General features: G+C 37.6%; 1 protein-coding gene across 3 annotated transcripts in view; it reads right to left on the reverse strand.

Annotated features, from left to right (window-relative positions):
• The window catches only part of LOC142341419 (uncharacterized), a 57,207-nt gene extending 43,207 nt beyond the window's left edge, over window positions 1-14,000 (reverse strand). For all 3 annotated transcript variants that reach the window (XM_075392350.1, XM_075392349.1, XM_075392348.1), the window contains exons 1-7: window positions 13,899-14,000; window positions 13,718-13,782; window positions 13,123-13,293; window positions 10,954-11,144; window positions 10,794-10,877; window positions 7,140-7,456; window positions 2,544-4,098 (exon numbers count right to left, since the gene is read on the reverse strand). In XM_075392350.1, the coding sequence (XP_075248465.1) occupies window positions 2,544-4,098; window positions 7,140-7,456; window positions 10,794-10,877; window positions 10,954-11,144; window positions 13,123-13,293; window positions 13,718-13,782; window positions 13,899-13,975 (2,460 nt within the window). In that variant the 5' untranslated portion in view covers window positions 13,976-14,000. The remainder of the gene's footprint in view (window positions 1-2,543; window positions 4,099-7,139; window positions 7,457-10,793; window positions 10,878-10,953; window positions 11,145-13,122; window positions 13,294-13,717; window positions 13,783-13,898) is intronic.
• Between the last annotated feature and the right edge of the window lie 1,283 nt (window positions 14,001-15,283).

A 15,283-nucleotide genomic window follows, 5' to 3' on the forward strand; every position in this document is an offset into this window, starting at 1 on the left:
AACCTTTTTCGGTTTCCTCCAACAGCAACCTGAAAAAAATTAAACCATAAAGCTATTCAATTATCGCTCCCTTTACTACTTCAGCGTGACTAAAATCCATTTTTACTATAATCCATTTTGATTTCTCATTAGCAAACGTCCAAAAAAGTGTGAACAGTAAAAAATTGCCGAAAGATTTCCCGACTTAACTCAAGCAAAAACAACCTAAACACAGCTTTTTACTTGTGCATAACAATATATTATTCATTAAAAAGAAACAAAATCTAGGTCAAAAACCAAAGAATATTTTTTGGAAATTCTTCAAGATGCAAATTTTGATTAAAAAAAATCCAGCAAACAATTCTTTAGAATTTCGTTCTGAGAAATACCTAACTTTTGTGTGAACACATTTGGCTTGGCTCTGCTTTATGAGCTGTTTAAAACATTCACACCTTAAAAACTAATCACTTTTTGCTCGTTTAACTACATCCCTGAGTTTAAAATCAGTAATTGACAACATTCGAAAAACTGTGAAAACATCTCAAAAATAGCACGAAAACTCCACAACATAATTTTCATCATACAAACTATACATTTCAATACAATAATCAGGTTAAAAAATTCGAAAAACGGGTAAGTGGAATTATTTTTATCGCATCAATAGTCCTTCAAAGAACTAGCGAGCTTCCAGAATATTTAAGAATTTTGTCGCTTAATTCAGGGACAATTCAGTGACCCACCGAACTCCCGACAAGACAAGTAAAGAACAAAAAGGCAAATATTAATTTTACAAAAACTGCCCTAGCTATCCTTCAAGTGTCCCCTCTTAGCAACCACACAAAAAACTTAAAATTAACGGCGGAACAATTTTTGAACATAAAAACCACCGCCAATATAACAACATAGCTGGCAGATTGCCAGAAAATAGCCGCAATAGCTTCGTAGATCTGCAGTCTAAAAAAAACAGTAAGACAGCCCAAAAAAATTCGTCTTTTCATTGAAGCCTGATATGTTATATTTTGATTAAAAACCTGTATAAGTTTTTGCTGCCTCTATTAGCTGCTCTCAAATAACCTTCATTTAGAGTGACACACACCCATTTGACCTTATCTCTTTGAATTAAAGTAAATTAAAGTCAATTTCAAAGTGAGGAACTCATTTTTGAGAGTGAGGTAAGTCAAGTGTGACCAAAAATTTAATCACGCGAATGAACGAAAAAACTCGCTCCAATAAGAGTGAAAAATGACGTCACGCACGCAATTCAATTGAAATTGCATGAACGAATGAACAAAAAGCAGATTTGAAGTGATTGTGACGTCATATGGTCGTAACAAAAATCATGACGACGAAATAAAAAAAACCAAGAGAAGGCCAATAATAGCCCCAGCTATCGCTGTGCGGCTATTAAAAAATAGAACTTAAAAAATTGAGATAGGAATGGGCCAAAATTTGACTTTATTTAATTAGTTTTCTGCAATCAAAACCAACTCAAGTTATTACTAATTAACTAAAAAAAAGGGCACAACAAATAGAAAAACAAGCTTTAATCAAAAAAATTCTTGAGTAGGAAAGAATTTTGATGAAGGATACAAATACTGCTGATAATGAATCGGTAAAAAGCAAACAGACAAAATTGAATCGGAAAGTCTAGAATTTGCGTCAAAATATTCTTCCCAACGAGCACTTAATAGACCATATAATTTCAAAAACAGCTCAAAGTCGTCTCCGTCGCTGCAGGTAGATTTTAAATAACTATTATCTACTGGTAAGACACATCAACGCGGAGAAAAAACACTCTCAAGTCAATAAAAAAAACAAAAAATCGGTCAAAAAATAAATTGACATTAAAAATAGGAAAATTTAAATAATTTTCCAAATAATACAAGTAGAAATAAAATTTTTGTTTCATGCGATCAAGACTATAAAAAGCTCTGGTTCAAAAGAAGGAGGGAACAAAATTATCACTCTTTTCTCCAATCTTCCAATTTTTTATGAAAACAAACTTTTTCAAACTTTTTAACTTACGGCTTTTTCCTCGCTCACTTATAAAAAAAACCATAAAGCAAAGTCCCAAAAATACGTCACTACTACTCTTCGAATTGTAAAGAAAAATTCAATTTCTTTCAATTGCAGAAGAAACACAATTTAGGCTAAAAACAGCCTCACTATCACTTCGCGGCTATTTAAAAATCTGGCATTAATCGCAAAATATGCAGCGTCTCGATCTATGAGCCAGCATTTTGAAGTAACTTTTACGGGAGCCGCGTAACCTTGCTTGAATCACGCACTTGCAAGTTTAAAAGCTGGCACCGTATTACTGAAAATCGTAAAATCTGGCGTCGGTAATTCTAGGTGTTTTAAAACTTGCCCGTGTGTTTTCGCATTTCTGATCACATAGTGCAGAACATCAATTCATTCAGAAATGATAACAGAACGAAAATTAAACATCTGCAACTTGATATGACAGGTTTTATGACAGCTACAATAACGTTTTTAATAATCAAGACGGGGCTGTGACATTCAATATTCAGTTATATCAACACAAAATAAGATTTTTCACTAACCGGTGACATTGGAGGCGTTTTAAATTTGGACGGAGGCAACGGCGAGAGTTCTTGGCTACTTTTCTTCGAACTAGATTTCGACCTTGGACTTTCGTTGCCAACTTTCTCTCCCTGAGGCAATTGACCGCCAGCCAGTTTTGCAAATAGACCAGGATGATCAATATTTGCTTCGAGTCGGACATAGTTCGAACTGTGGCCGGAGTCCACAGATGTCTCGACCATCTGTCGAACTCGGTTCCCTCTATTTTCTGATGATGCACGGTTCCTCTCTCTAGTGGGCTGCGCATCCCGCTGCTTGGGTATTGGTAATGTTTCCATGTGAACTGCGCCAGGTATTAAACGATTGCTATTTTTCTGAACTGGTTGATTAGCAGGTTCTCTCGACCTGTCTTCATCGCACCAAGTTCCGCTCCTTGTGATGTTACTTTCCAGTATTTGATCACACTGATATTCCAGATCAAAACTTTCATCAACCAAGGGCGCTATTGGCGCTACAAGCTTCGTCTCAGATTCGGGTCTCTCGTTTTCAGAAAAAGTTTTATCGTGGCTGGCACCACTTGTAATATTTGCAACATCTCCGACACTTGGACCACTCGACCCAGTCTCGTCAGATAATTCAGCATCACAGAGCATTGGTTTGTTGTCACCACTTGAATGGGGTCGCCTGTCAAACTGAGATCCCACTTTCAGTCTATCAACTCTGCTGTGGTAAGGCGATACTGGCTTCATTTCCTTTGTGATGGGCTCCTCGGAAAACTCAGCGTCCATTTCGTCTTCAAAATCTTCGCAGAAATCATCAGCGGCAATTGCTGGAGGAACGCTCCGAGAGTAGATATCGTCAGACGGGTTCTCAAATTGTGAAGCGCGTAATGTTGAATCTTTCGCTTGTGATTCTGTATCTCTACTTGACTTGAAGCTTTCGTCGGTAGCGAATCTATGGCCGTTGTAAATATTATTGTTTCTAGCTATTTTCTCCAAAGTAGTGTCCACTGCAGCTTCGATGCTGAGCATAGAGGCTTCTAGATCATCCGCAAATGGCAATGTATCTCCACCGCCCGGGGAGAATTTGGCAGGTCTAACGACACCTGTCTGAGAAAACTGATAGCTGTCAATTTTTGGATCAGCTTTCTGCCTTATGTCCAAGTTGTTCAGGGGCTGTTGTTTATTTGTTTGTCCCTGTGATTGGCTCAAACCAGGTGTTGCAGCGTTCAAGTGTTGTAAATTTGAGGGTGGTGCCAGGATTGAGTTGGGGCCATCAGTCCAGAAACTGTTGATTGCGTCTTGGATAAACGAAGAAGACTGATTGTTAGCTTGTTTGTTACTTCCACTAGAATTGCTACTGTTGCTTTTCAATGGCATGTATGAGTATTTGGGTTGCTGGTTCTGATTGTCGTTAGGTGATGAATTTGGCTGAGTATCGCACGTCACTTTGGACTGATGTGCGTCTCTATATGCACCAAAAAGGGTATCTTTGTTCGATGTTGTTCTCTTTAGAACCTTCTGAGAAGGGTCACGCATTGGCTTTCGCAATGACCCATAATCCTTACGGTTTTCCCTAAAATCAGACACTAGTTCTAACTAAAATTCTTCATTGAAATTTTAAATATTAAAAGTGTCGAGAAACTTCAGATAGCAGACATTTTCTCATGCTAAAAAAATTGGGTAAATTCCAACAAGAACGAAAATCTGACGCAGTACAAAATGCCCAGTTCCCTAAACCACAGTTGCTGATTCAATATCTAGCTCACTATGCGGCGGATTCTAGCTGCCCACGGACTTGATTTAGAAAACAGACAATTAAGAAACCAAGCAGAAAAATTTCTCTAAAAGAACTAATCTACCGGCTGAAAAAAATTGTGTATAACTGCTCAGCAGAACTAGAAGCTGCGCTTGAGAAGAAAGTTTTTGGAAAAGAAATAACAGCGAATTTACACGAGGGTCAACGACGAGTTTGCCTCCGAGTCTTTGGGGCAGAAAAATCGGACGAAGTGAAAATAAAGCAACGATAGCAGCTTTAGAACTGTTGCCAAAAGGTACTATAATGCTAGGTAGTTTAACAGATGCCACCAACACTGACGTCAGTAAAGTATATTTTAGCTCTATCTTATGGTTCTCCGAAATCAAATCATAGCACAATTGCATTCTCATCATTCATACTAAAACTATCTGAATAACTGAAAACCGCAAAACTCGTTACTAAATTACAGTTAACGACAAAGCGCCAAAAAATAACAAGGTAAGAAATTATCAACAAATGAATGCAACATTCAAACATTCATGCAGAGTTTTCAAACGTAAATTGTGTTATAGTCAGTAATTTCAGGTACAAAATGAAACCACAAATACTGTAACAGAAATCTGTATTTACCAAGAAAGAGACCAACCACACAAATTTGGACTCAAAAGTACACGTTTAAAAAAATAATTGGAGTCGAAAATCTTCAAACACAACTAAAATCTCTTGGTTTTATTGGAAGCAGCTCGAAGCTATCATTAATCAGACTAATGTACAATTCGAAAAACAATTTAAAAAAGCAAATATGAAACAACTTTTGAAGACAAACAATTTCAAAGTAATCAAAAACATAAATTATTAACCTCGAACAATAAAAAATGAGGGATGGCCCAAGAGAAAGTCCTCTAGTCCTTTCATTAGATTTGGCAACATTACCACAAAACAAAAAAAGAGGAAAAACTAGCAGCAGGCCGAACAAAAATACGTGGTGTAAAGCCACGAACACCATAAATTATTGACTAGTAACACTATCTATATTCACAAATGCCTCCGTATAAAGACCAATGATATCTGCCGTATATGAAAATAAAACCAACATAAACCGACAAATTTCGGAATAATTTCTCTCGAACGACAGGCGGGTGGAAAAACATTCTATCCCGCCGGGATTCGAACCACCGACCTCTCGCTCCATAACCAGATTCGGCTATCAGTCCACTCGGCTATCAGTCCCTTATTTTTGCTTGGCTGCAATCGATTTTATATTAGCAACAAGATTTAGTGAGAACAATAGAGGTCATTCAAAAATGAAGAGCGAAAGCGTGAAGAAGTCACCCGAGAAGTCAAAGAAAGTTCTAGAAAAAAAGCGCAAAATGGTCAAGCGAAAAATTTGCATGAAAAAGAGACCAACATGTCTACAAAAATTGCTATGAACTTCGTTCAAGAGCAATTATAAAGAACACTTGAAAGGAGAAAAACTCAAAATTGACGAACTCACAAAAAACAGCATCAAAGCCATAAAAGGAGGTGTGAAGTGATAGGGGTCAAACTCTAAGAACTGCCCCCCACACAATCAATTTATGTCTCCTGAACAGATTTGGCGAATTACATACAAACCGACTAGTAGGCCAAAAAGGCTTCAAGAGAACTAAATGCCATCCGCGCTTTAGCAGCTTTCCCCGTTTTTGATCACGAAACGTCAAAATGGTGAGACAAAAAATCTGTCAAGTAACAATCGCATTAAAAAAAGACTACAGGACTCATATAATTGTTACAAATTTTGTTTGAGAGCAATTAAACAATTACGAGTAAACAAAACATAGCTAGCAGATTGCCAGAAAATAGCCGCAGACTTCGTAGATCTGCAGCCTCAAAATAATGGTAAAAGAAACAGACGAAAAAAAGAAACTTTTAAAATTCCGAGCTGTTGTTTTTAGGAATTTGTTTAACTTATTGCTGATTCTATTAGCTGCCCTTCCTTTAGAGTGACACGCACTCATTTGACCTTATTTCTTTGAATTGAATTAAAGAAAAGTCAATTTCAGAGCGAGGAAGTCATTTTTGAGACTGTAGGTGACGTGTGACCAAAAATTGAATCACGCGAATGAACAAAAAACACTTTCCGCTAAGAGTGAAAATGACGTCACACAGGCAATTCAGTCAAAGTTGCATGAACGAATGAACAAAAATCAGATTCTAGGTGTGATTGTGACGTCATATGGCCGTAACAAAAATCCTGTTGATGAAATAAAAAACCAAGATAAAACCAATAATAGCCTCAGCTATCGCTTTGCGGCTAGTAAAAAAAACAAATACTATGAAACCAGAGTCAAAGCCATAGAAATCATTTACTGTCCATTAATCGGTTCAAAAGTAGCATCTAAGCGCCATTAAAATACATGTATCATCTTCAAAGGCAATTGCAACAAATCAAGGGAAAAAACAGCGACAAAAGCAGGCAAATTGCCGCAAGTAAAAATTGTCTAAAACAAAAAAATTATTCCTCTCTGCACTGTGCAAAAATTTCTTTTTGCACTTCAAAACCTGTTTGATAAAAATGAAAGCTTCAAAACGACTCGTTCTTTTGTTTCTTTCACTATTCTAGCATTACCAAACTCACTGCTTCGATTTGAGTTCTCATTGATGTTAACACGTCGAAAAAAAATTGACGATCTTAAAAATGGCTCCCCAATATTAATCTTTTTCACAACTCTGTGCTCGATGGACTTTCTAATGATACATAGTTTTTATACATCAAATACATCGCTCGGCCAAAATCCACAGAAAAAAAAGCAGTTGAGCTGATAGTTCCACCCCACTAAGTGGAGTCGGAACAAAAAAGCAAATTAGTCAGACATTACATGTTAGATGTTGGGGCTCTCTTATTTGCCACTTCATTCATGTGCACTGCAATTGAGTGTCTGTTGGCCTTTCCAGCCCCACTACCGTAATGTTGGGTCGGACTCCCCTCCCCTCCGCTGTCCAGGTAGGGTGAGCCTTGGTCGTCTGAAGAACGGTGCGAATGTAAGGCAGGGCTTGAGGATGTCACAGTGGGAGTGTGGTGATTGCTTCTGTGATTTGCGTTGCTTGCATCCATGGCCACTTCGGGTATGAACACTTTGTGTCTCAGAGCTTGATTTACGTCCAGTCTATTGCAGGCGTCGATTGCCAACAGGCCCTACAAACAAAATGTGAATGGTTGAAAAGTGTACAGAATTGAGATACGGGAAAAAAATACAATCGCTGAATTAAAAATTCGTCATTGACTCATAATTTCAGTAATTACATTCAGTGCAAAGCTGTTACAAAACCATGCTCTATACTCAGTACGAGACGACGAATGCCTCTGGAAATTGGCTTGAAACATAAACCGACAAACATCAGATGAATGGTACTCAAACAGGGGGCAATTTAATTAGAGGGAGTGCAGCTCATAAATGTTTTACGGGTGCAAAAAAACTACTGACTCCACAGGCGCTCAAACCCCGAACCTTCAGAACTACAGTCGCATATCTTAATCACTACGCTACAATAGATTTGATTCTTAATCGCTCATAATTCCTTTTATATCAGCAATAAACTTTATTTCAAAAAGAGAGCAACAAAAAAGTTACTCAAAAAGTCAAAGAATGTTCTAGAACAAAAGCGCAAAAACGGTCAAGCAAAAATTTTGCATAAAACTGACTCACACGTTACAATAACTGCTTCAAACTTCGTTCGAGAGCAACTAATAAACACAGCCGGCCGATTGCGAGAAAATAGCAACAAAACTTTCCAACCGGACTGAAAACTGCAGCTGAGCAATTTGTAATCTTTGCTATACCATTTGATTATGATAATAAGATGATTGTTGCGAAGACCAACACTGCCAAAATTATTAATTGTAATTCACAGCTCGTTTCACAAATACTCAACAATCGACTAATGTCACAGGAAGTGCTCTCAAATTTTACGCTGTGGTCTGGATTTGATAGCAGCTAGCTAAAGCATAGGGACGCTATCCTCTTCGACCGAGGACAGAGTATACCAAAAGTGTGACTGCCGAACATAGGTGCGAAATAGACTTGCGTGACAGTGAAAACATAGCCGGCAAATTGCCAAAAAATAGCCACCCTTGACTTGCGTGACAATGAAAACATAGCCCGCAAACTGTCAGAAAATAGTCACCCTTGACGTGCTTTTATACACTAATATGATTGAAAAAGAACAGAGAAGAGATAGAAATTGACCCTTTTTTTTCTAAGTGCCAAAAAGTAATCTAATTTGGCGTGCCGTTTGAGTTAGATCCTAAAACTATACTTAATTCAGCCTCCTCTAAATTGAAAGCTATTGAGCTTAATATTAATGCCAACTAGCAATCACTCTAATGAACTTAGATAACCTAATGCACTATGATCTAATGACCGGTCTTTGTTGGTTTATCCCCTTTCTTTTGCTCTTTTGACATTGCTCGTATTCACTATATTGTGTGATCCAATGCGTGACAGAATTTAAAATCCATTAAGTTGAAACAGTGGGCAAGCTAAGTCACGAGTAAAACGTGACTAATGCAAAACGAAAAACTTGATTAAAAGGTAAAGCGAATTGAAAAAAGCCATAGCCGAAAAATTCCGGAAACGACTCTAAGGAACAAGTTAACCACCTTAACTGACATAATGATTACCTTACTAAAACATAAACCGACAAATGTCGAAAGAATTGCTCTTGAACGACAGGCGAGGCAATTTAATTCAGGGGCTGTAGCCTAGATCAATTTTTCTTTAGGGCTGCAAAAACCCTGTCACCCGCTGGGATTCGAACCACTGACCTCCCGATCCACAGCCACAATCACTAAAGACTGCGCTACAGATCACTTACCTCTCCTATTCTGCAACCGATTTTATATTAGCTTTACTTTGGAGCAATAGAGATCACTCAAAAATAAAGAATGAAAGCGTGAAAAAGTCACTTGAGAAGTCAAAGAATGTTCTAGAAGAAAAGCGCAAAATTATCAAGCGAAAAAAATTGCATAAAAAACACACACACGTTTACAATAATTGCTATGAACTTCGTTCAAGAGCAATAAATAACTCTAATCAATTTGAAATAATAACATGAAAATTGACAATGAAAAAGTATCTGATCAGAAAAGATGCTAAAGCATCTGACAAAATTTTTGTTGAAACTCCAAAACACATATTGGCAAAAGACCACGCGACACGCTTAGTTTTAATTCAATAAACGACTACAAATTGACAGAAAACCCAACACGAATTTTCACGAAAACGCAGGTAAGGGGAAAAGAAATGAAGGAAAATCAAAAATTGATCACTGCAAAATTTCAACCAAATTTAGCTACAAAAAATGGATAAATTGTCAATATGCTACTTCCAAACCATACCAAAACAAAATTTTTCACTACTACTTCTGGTCAATCAATCATACACAATCCAACACCTTGTCCATTGATAGAATAAAAAACAAAGACCCATAAAAAACAAGTTAGAAATTCGTATTATACTTCACAGAAAAAAGACCAGTCTAGCTTCCAGTGACTTCCAGCAACACCTCTAGAATGAAAGATTGAACGGTAAAAAAAGCGAAAAGCATTAACTCAGAAGAAATTAGCAAAAATAATAACTATAGACATGCCTAAATGCAATAAATACAAAAGCGTTTAAAAACAACTTGAAATAAAACAAAATCTAGAAAAAGTTTATGATTTTTTTTGATATTAAGAGAGCACATAAAACCAAAAAGAGTTCATTTGAGCAAATATAGTATTGAAACGCTCACAAAACAACAGGAAAACCATAATAGACCAATAAACTTATCTGAGATTAGGCAAAAACTGCAAAAAAAAGGAAAAATAATTTAAAAATTCTCAGTTTATTGTTATTTTTTCTGAACAAAAAACGTTTAATACCAATAAAACTGTTCTCACTTGGTATCTAAGAACTCCTTAATTAATAAGCGTCTATTCAAACACCACACAAAGCAGTAAAGCAGTCAAAGCTCGCTCTCAGAAATTTTTTTACACCTCAATTTCTCGCTCTCTCGGAAACAGCGATATGAACAAAAATCCACTCTCTTTTCGATCCATTCAATTAAGTTCAGCACCTAAACCACTCCAAAATTTTTCACGCGTTTCATTTCCGGCTTCACAATTCACTCGAAGAAAAATGATTTTAGAAAGACTTCTCCAATATTCCTTTTCGAGTCATATAAAGGAGAGCGGCTAAATAATAGTCGTCGAGAGGCAGACGGCGGCTATTTATAATACAGTACATTATCTAACACTAAATTATGCTTGAGCCAATAAAAATTTTAAATTCAAATCCTTAAGAAATTGCGTACTAGAAGACCAACAAGGCCAATAAAAGTGCACGATCTGAGAGCAAGATAAGCAACTCCAAACGCATTTTAAATCCCCGATTTGTCCGATGATAGCACGCGCTAACTCTCAGCCTCAACTAATACAGAAACTCTCGGAAAAGGTTCGAAGCGTTCGGGAATAAACAACGTGGATAACTCACCTTCATACAATCGAGGAGCTTGGCACACATCTTGTGACGATACCTTTTATCGAGTCCCTTCGAGGCCTTAGCAACTGTGGGCAGCTATAAAACAAAACAGGATAGCAAATCAAAATGGAAAGTTGCAAAAATGACTCCGAGGGTAATTAGAAAAACTAGCCCTGAGTTGTGTGTATCGTGGACTGGTGTAGAACATGTTCCTTTGTCTGGTGCTGAGTGGTCCCAACACAGTCTGTATCACAAACAGCTGGTCCAGTTCACTCTGGCCAGGGAAAAGCGGTCTCCCATCTGCCATCTCCCCCACTATGCACCCTGCACTCCACATATCCGCATCTTTACCACATCTCGCTCCTACACATTTCACATTTCTCGACATTCTCAGCTGATTCAGTTGAATCCTACACTTGCAAGGAATCAAATCAATTTAACTTTTCTTTCTTAGTTCTGCACCAAGTAATTATTAACATAGCCGGCAGATTGCCGCAAAATAGCCGCCATAGGCGCTTGTGGCCTTCCATAATTGAAACAACTAAAGAAATAAGATAGACGCAGATCGACAACCAGTCGTTTAGTGCACCACTACACTTTTTGGGTTGGATTCGAACGAACTGTTATTTTTATGACACATACGGTCTATACTCAAGACTAATACTCAAGAATTAGGGCATATAAGTTTGGCACTACTTTGATGCACACTATTGATCTTTAATTAGTAAATGTTCATAAAAAATGAAGTTCCATATGTGAGTTCAAAAGTCATTTTTTGAGTGAGGTAAGTCACGCAATTGACCTAAAAGCAGAAATAACGTCACGCATACAAATTTTAACTGCAAAGCAGTAGAAGTCACTGAAGCCATTGAAAAAATCAATTCCAAAAAGTCAGGTCATAGCAGGACAAGTCCTGACGTATAATTGAAAGAATTTTCATCGACTAAACAAAAAACTAGACCTAATACCGACTCTGGGTGAATTGGGAAAACCATTACAAAGAAAAGTCAGATAAAAAACAACCAAAAAAATCAGAAAATCAATGTCAAACTGCCGCATGTGAACAAAAACCACTAGCGAGAAATGGAAATTTGGTTCAAACAAAAAACTAGGCCTAGAATGAACTATGAATGGATTGGGAAAACCATATATAAAAAAATCCGACCCAAAACTCGAAAAAACAATAAAAATCGAAGTGAAATCGCTGCATATGAACAAAAAAACCACTACCGAGAAAGCTAATTTATGTTCAAACACCGTTTTCTCACTCTGCTTTGAAATTAGAGCAAAATTTCATGCCGCAAAACCACTCGCTTTTTCGCTCCACTTCCTGTTTCGGCGTGATCGAAATCATCACTCCAAATTGACTTCAAAAATCATGAAAAAGTGTGAACAGATCTTTAAAAAAAGACAGCACCCCAATACAATTCAAATTCATTAAATTGTAAAACCACGATGTCCCCAATAATAGCCGCTATCGCTTCGCGGCTATGAGACAACATTTTGGCTGAAAATTTGACGCTAAATACAGCTAATAAAATCAGGAATCCATATTGAGATTTCTTCAATACCTTTACGACCACAACTATTTTTGGTATTCTGGTTAACAAAAATTAATAATTCTAAACAAAAAACAACCAGCAAACGTCGGTTAAATTGCTCTCAAATGACTGGCAAGCGGTTGGCTCCGTCAGTAGCTAGCTACAGTTTAGGGAGGATAGCTCACGCCTATAATGGGGGTGTGAGGCTTTAAAATTAACAATTGGAGGCACAAACATATGTTCTAAGAAATTGAAACAATGAGGTACAAAAACGACAAAAAAGATCGAGAATTAAACCTCTAGAACATTAAATAGATTTCATGATTACTAACAAATTTTTGGCAGTACGAAAAATCGCCAAAATGATTGGAAAATCATACGATGAATAGAAATTCAACAAAATTTTGATTTCATAAAAATTTTGAAGAAAGCAGCACTTTCACCACTTAGCAAAATTAATTAATAAAATTCTTAAACACTAACAAAACTGAATACTTTGAAATTTGCTAAACTGTAGGCATTTTTGAAACTTGGGGAGGAGCTAAACCTGTTAACGCGCTTTTAAAATATCTTAAAAAAATGGTCCAACAGTTGGGTTTTTAGGTGCTTGTAAAACAGGATTTTAAGCAATTAGGCGGAAAGTTGTACAATGGTAGGAAAGACTTTCACAGCTGTTATTTTGTTTCTTATCCAAAACCTTACGCCTCAAACGGTCCTGCTACATACAGTTTTGATTTATAAAACTCCACTGCGTTTCACGGGACTTGGACATCTTAAGAGCAGTAAAGAAGTCAACTGACCTAATAATACCTCTGGACTGCGGTACCACCGAGTGGCAATGAACTCTGTGTAGACGGAACTCTCGAGGTTACTACTGGTGCCATTGCTATTGACACTTCTGACAGCATAGCCGAAGTCACACAGCTTCAGCACATTGTCACTCGTCACCAACATGTTCTCAGGTTTCACATCTAAAGCACACCCATACACACACTCACCGCAGAATGTATGCTAGCATACTATATCAGCTCTTTCTCGCATTATAAACCGCAAAGCACCAATGCAAAATTTCTGATATGTTTAAAACTTCAAATGGTCATGCAGTTTTTCGTTTTTCTTATATTCATCTCTATCAACATGTGGTATTCCTCTCGACTGGCAGTGGGGATAATTACTGTCACTTGGTAACCACGTTAGTTTCCCTAGCCCAGAGTGATCTACTTCGATATCAAAAACATTATCAGTATATTCTCAGACTTTACAAATTTAAAAATGGGATTTCATCAGTACAATCAGAAATTTGTTCAGAAGGGATGTAAAAAATGTATGAATATATTACTTAAAAAAGTTAATTTTAAATTTTATCATTGGCAAACGATGTATATTTTGACTTACCTTGATGAATAATATTGCGAGAGTGACAGGCGAAGAGCGCTTTCAGCAACTGATAAGTATAGTTCCTGCAAAATAAAAACACTGCCTTATTTCAACAAAGCACTCTACTGTTATTTCCTTGTTCATCAACTTGTAACCATCATATACATTTTATAAAAACAGGTATCGATATTGAGCGCACCTTGTCAAGTTAGGCGGTAGACCAGAAGGGCTCTGCTGAATGATTTGTAGCATGTTCTGAAACAAAAAATGCATCATCACTCATGAGGATATAGTATCAAAACTTTGGCAACAAACATTTCTTTAGCGCCCTTGCCTGTTTCACTTACAATTTTGATACTCCATCTCTCACCCACCCTTTCGTCTTTTTAATCTTTACAATGCCAAATTCGCAAAATTTTTCAAGACAGAAGAACTTGTCACTGTTTCCATTACATGAGGCTGACTAGTTCCCAAGTTTTAACTATAAAAGACTAGTATGGAAGTTGAAAAAATTTGTATTTGAAAAACAGCGTTACCTAAACCTAGTTGTCGGGCCATGGTCTGATTTGCAATAATTCGCTGCATGAAATCTTAACGCTTGCCAATTGAAAATTTCTGGGATGAACATTGATTCGTCAGCAGTTCGAAATCATGTTTTTCCCGGAGATTACATCGCCATGCTCTTTGATCAATAAATACCTGAGAGGAATGCTATATGGAGTGACCCCTTAATTGCTCAAACCCTCAAATTTATTTGGAGGCTAGGAATTTAATGCTATCCTGGCTCTTTTTTGTTTTGTCAATTCCGGCCAACCGATATAATTTTCGGAGAGACCCAAAAAGGAGAACCGTTGAAAGTCTTGAAAACCTGAATCAAACCTTGAGAAATTCTCAATTTTTCGATTTCTCTAAGAAAAATGAGGCTTATATTTTTCCCATTTCACGCCGCCAGACTGCCCCATTCGTCCAAATCTCAGATGAACCCAGTCTGCAAGTTCAGTTTTTCGTCATCTGTATAGGTGTGAATATTTCACTTGAATTGGAAAAAAACTGATGTAAATTAACATAACCGACTAACGTCAGGGGAATTGCTCTCAAACGACCGGCGAGCGGTTGGCTTAGTCAGTAGCTAGCAACGGTTTCTAGTAAAGCTAGCTTGAGCTTAATTGAAGGGGCGTGAGGGTAGCAGAGCGGGGTTGCACGGGGGGGGGGGTATGGGGGCAAACGTGGGGGTCTTTGGCTGCAAGGGGCGACGTCCTTGAGGCCTGAACGATGTACATGGGTGGGTGGGGTGAAGTGAGGAGGGCTGATGTAGAGGGATGAAGTGGGGGTGTGTGAGTGAGTGTGAGGTGTCTGCGTTTGTGTTGTTGATTGCGTGTGTGCATGCGCGTGTGGGTGTGTGTGCGTGTTGGTGTCTATGTGTCTGTGCGGTGTGCGTGTCTGCGCGCGCGTGTGTGTGTGTGTGGTTGGGTGGGTTTGGGTTCAAACTCTTAAGAACCGCACTTCACAACATGAGTATAGGTCACCAAAACAGTTTCTGTGAACCGCATACTTGCAGACTAGTGAGTTGAAATGCTCTAAGAG

This window comes from Convolutriloba macropyga, chromosome 6, assembly GCF_964194025.1.
Source record: "Convolutriloba macropyga chromosome 6, txConMacr16.3, whole genome shotgun sequence".
Taxonomy (NCBI): domain Eukaryota; kingdom Metazoa; phylum Xenacoelomorpha; order Acoela; family Convolutidae; genus Convolutriloba; species Convolutriloba macropyga.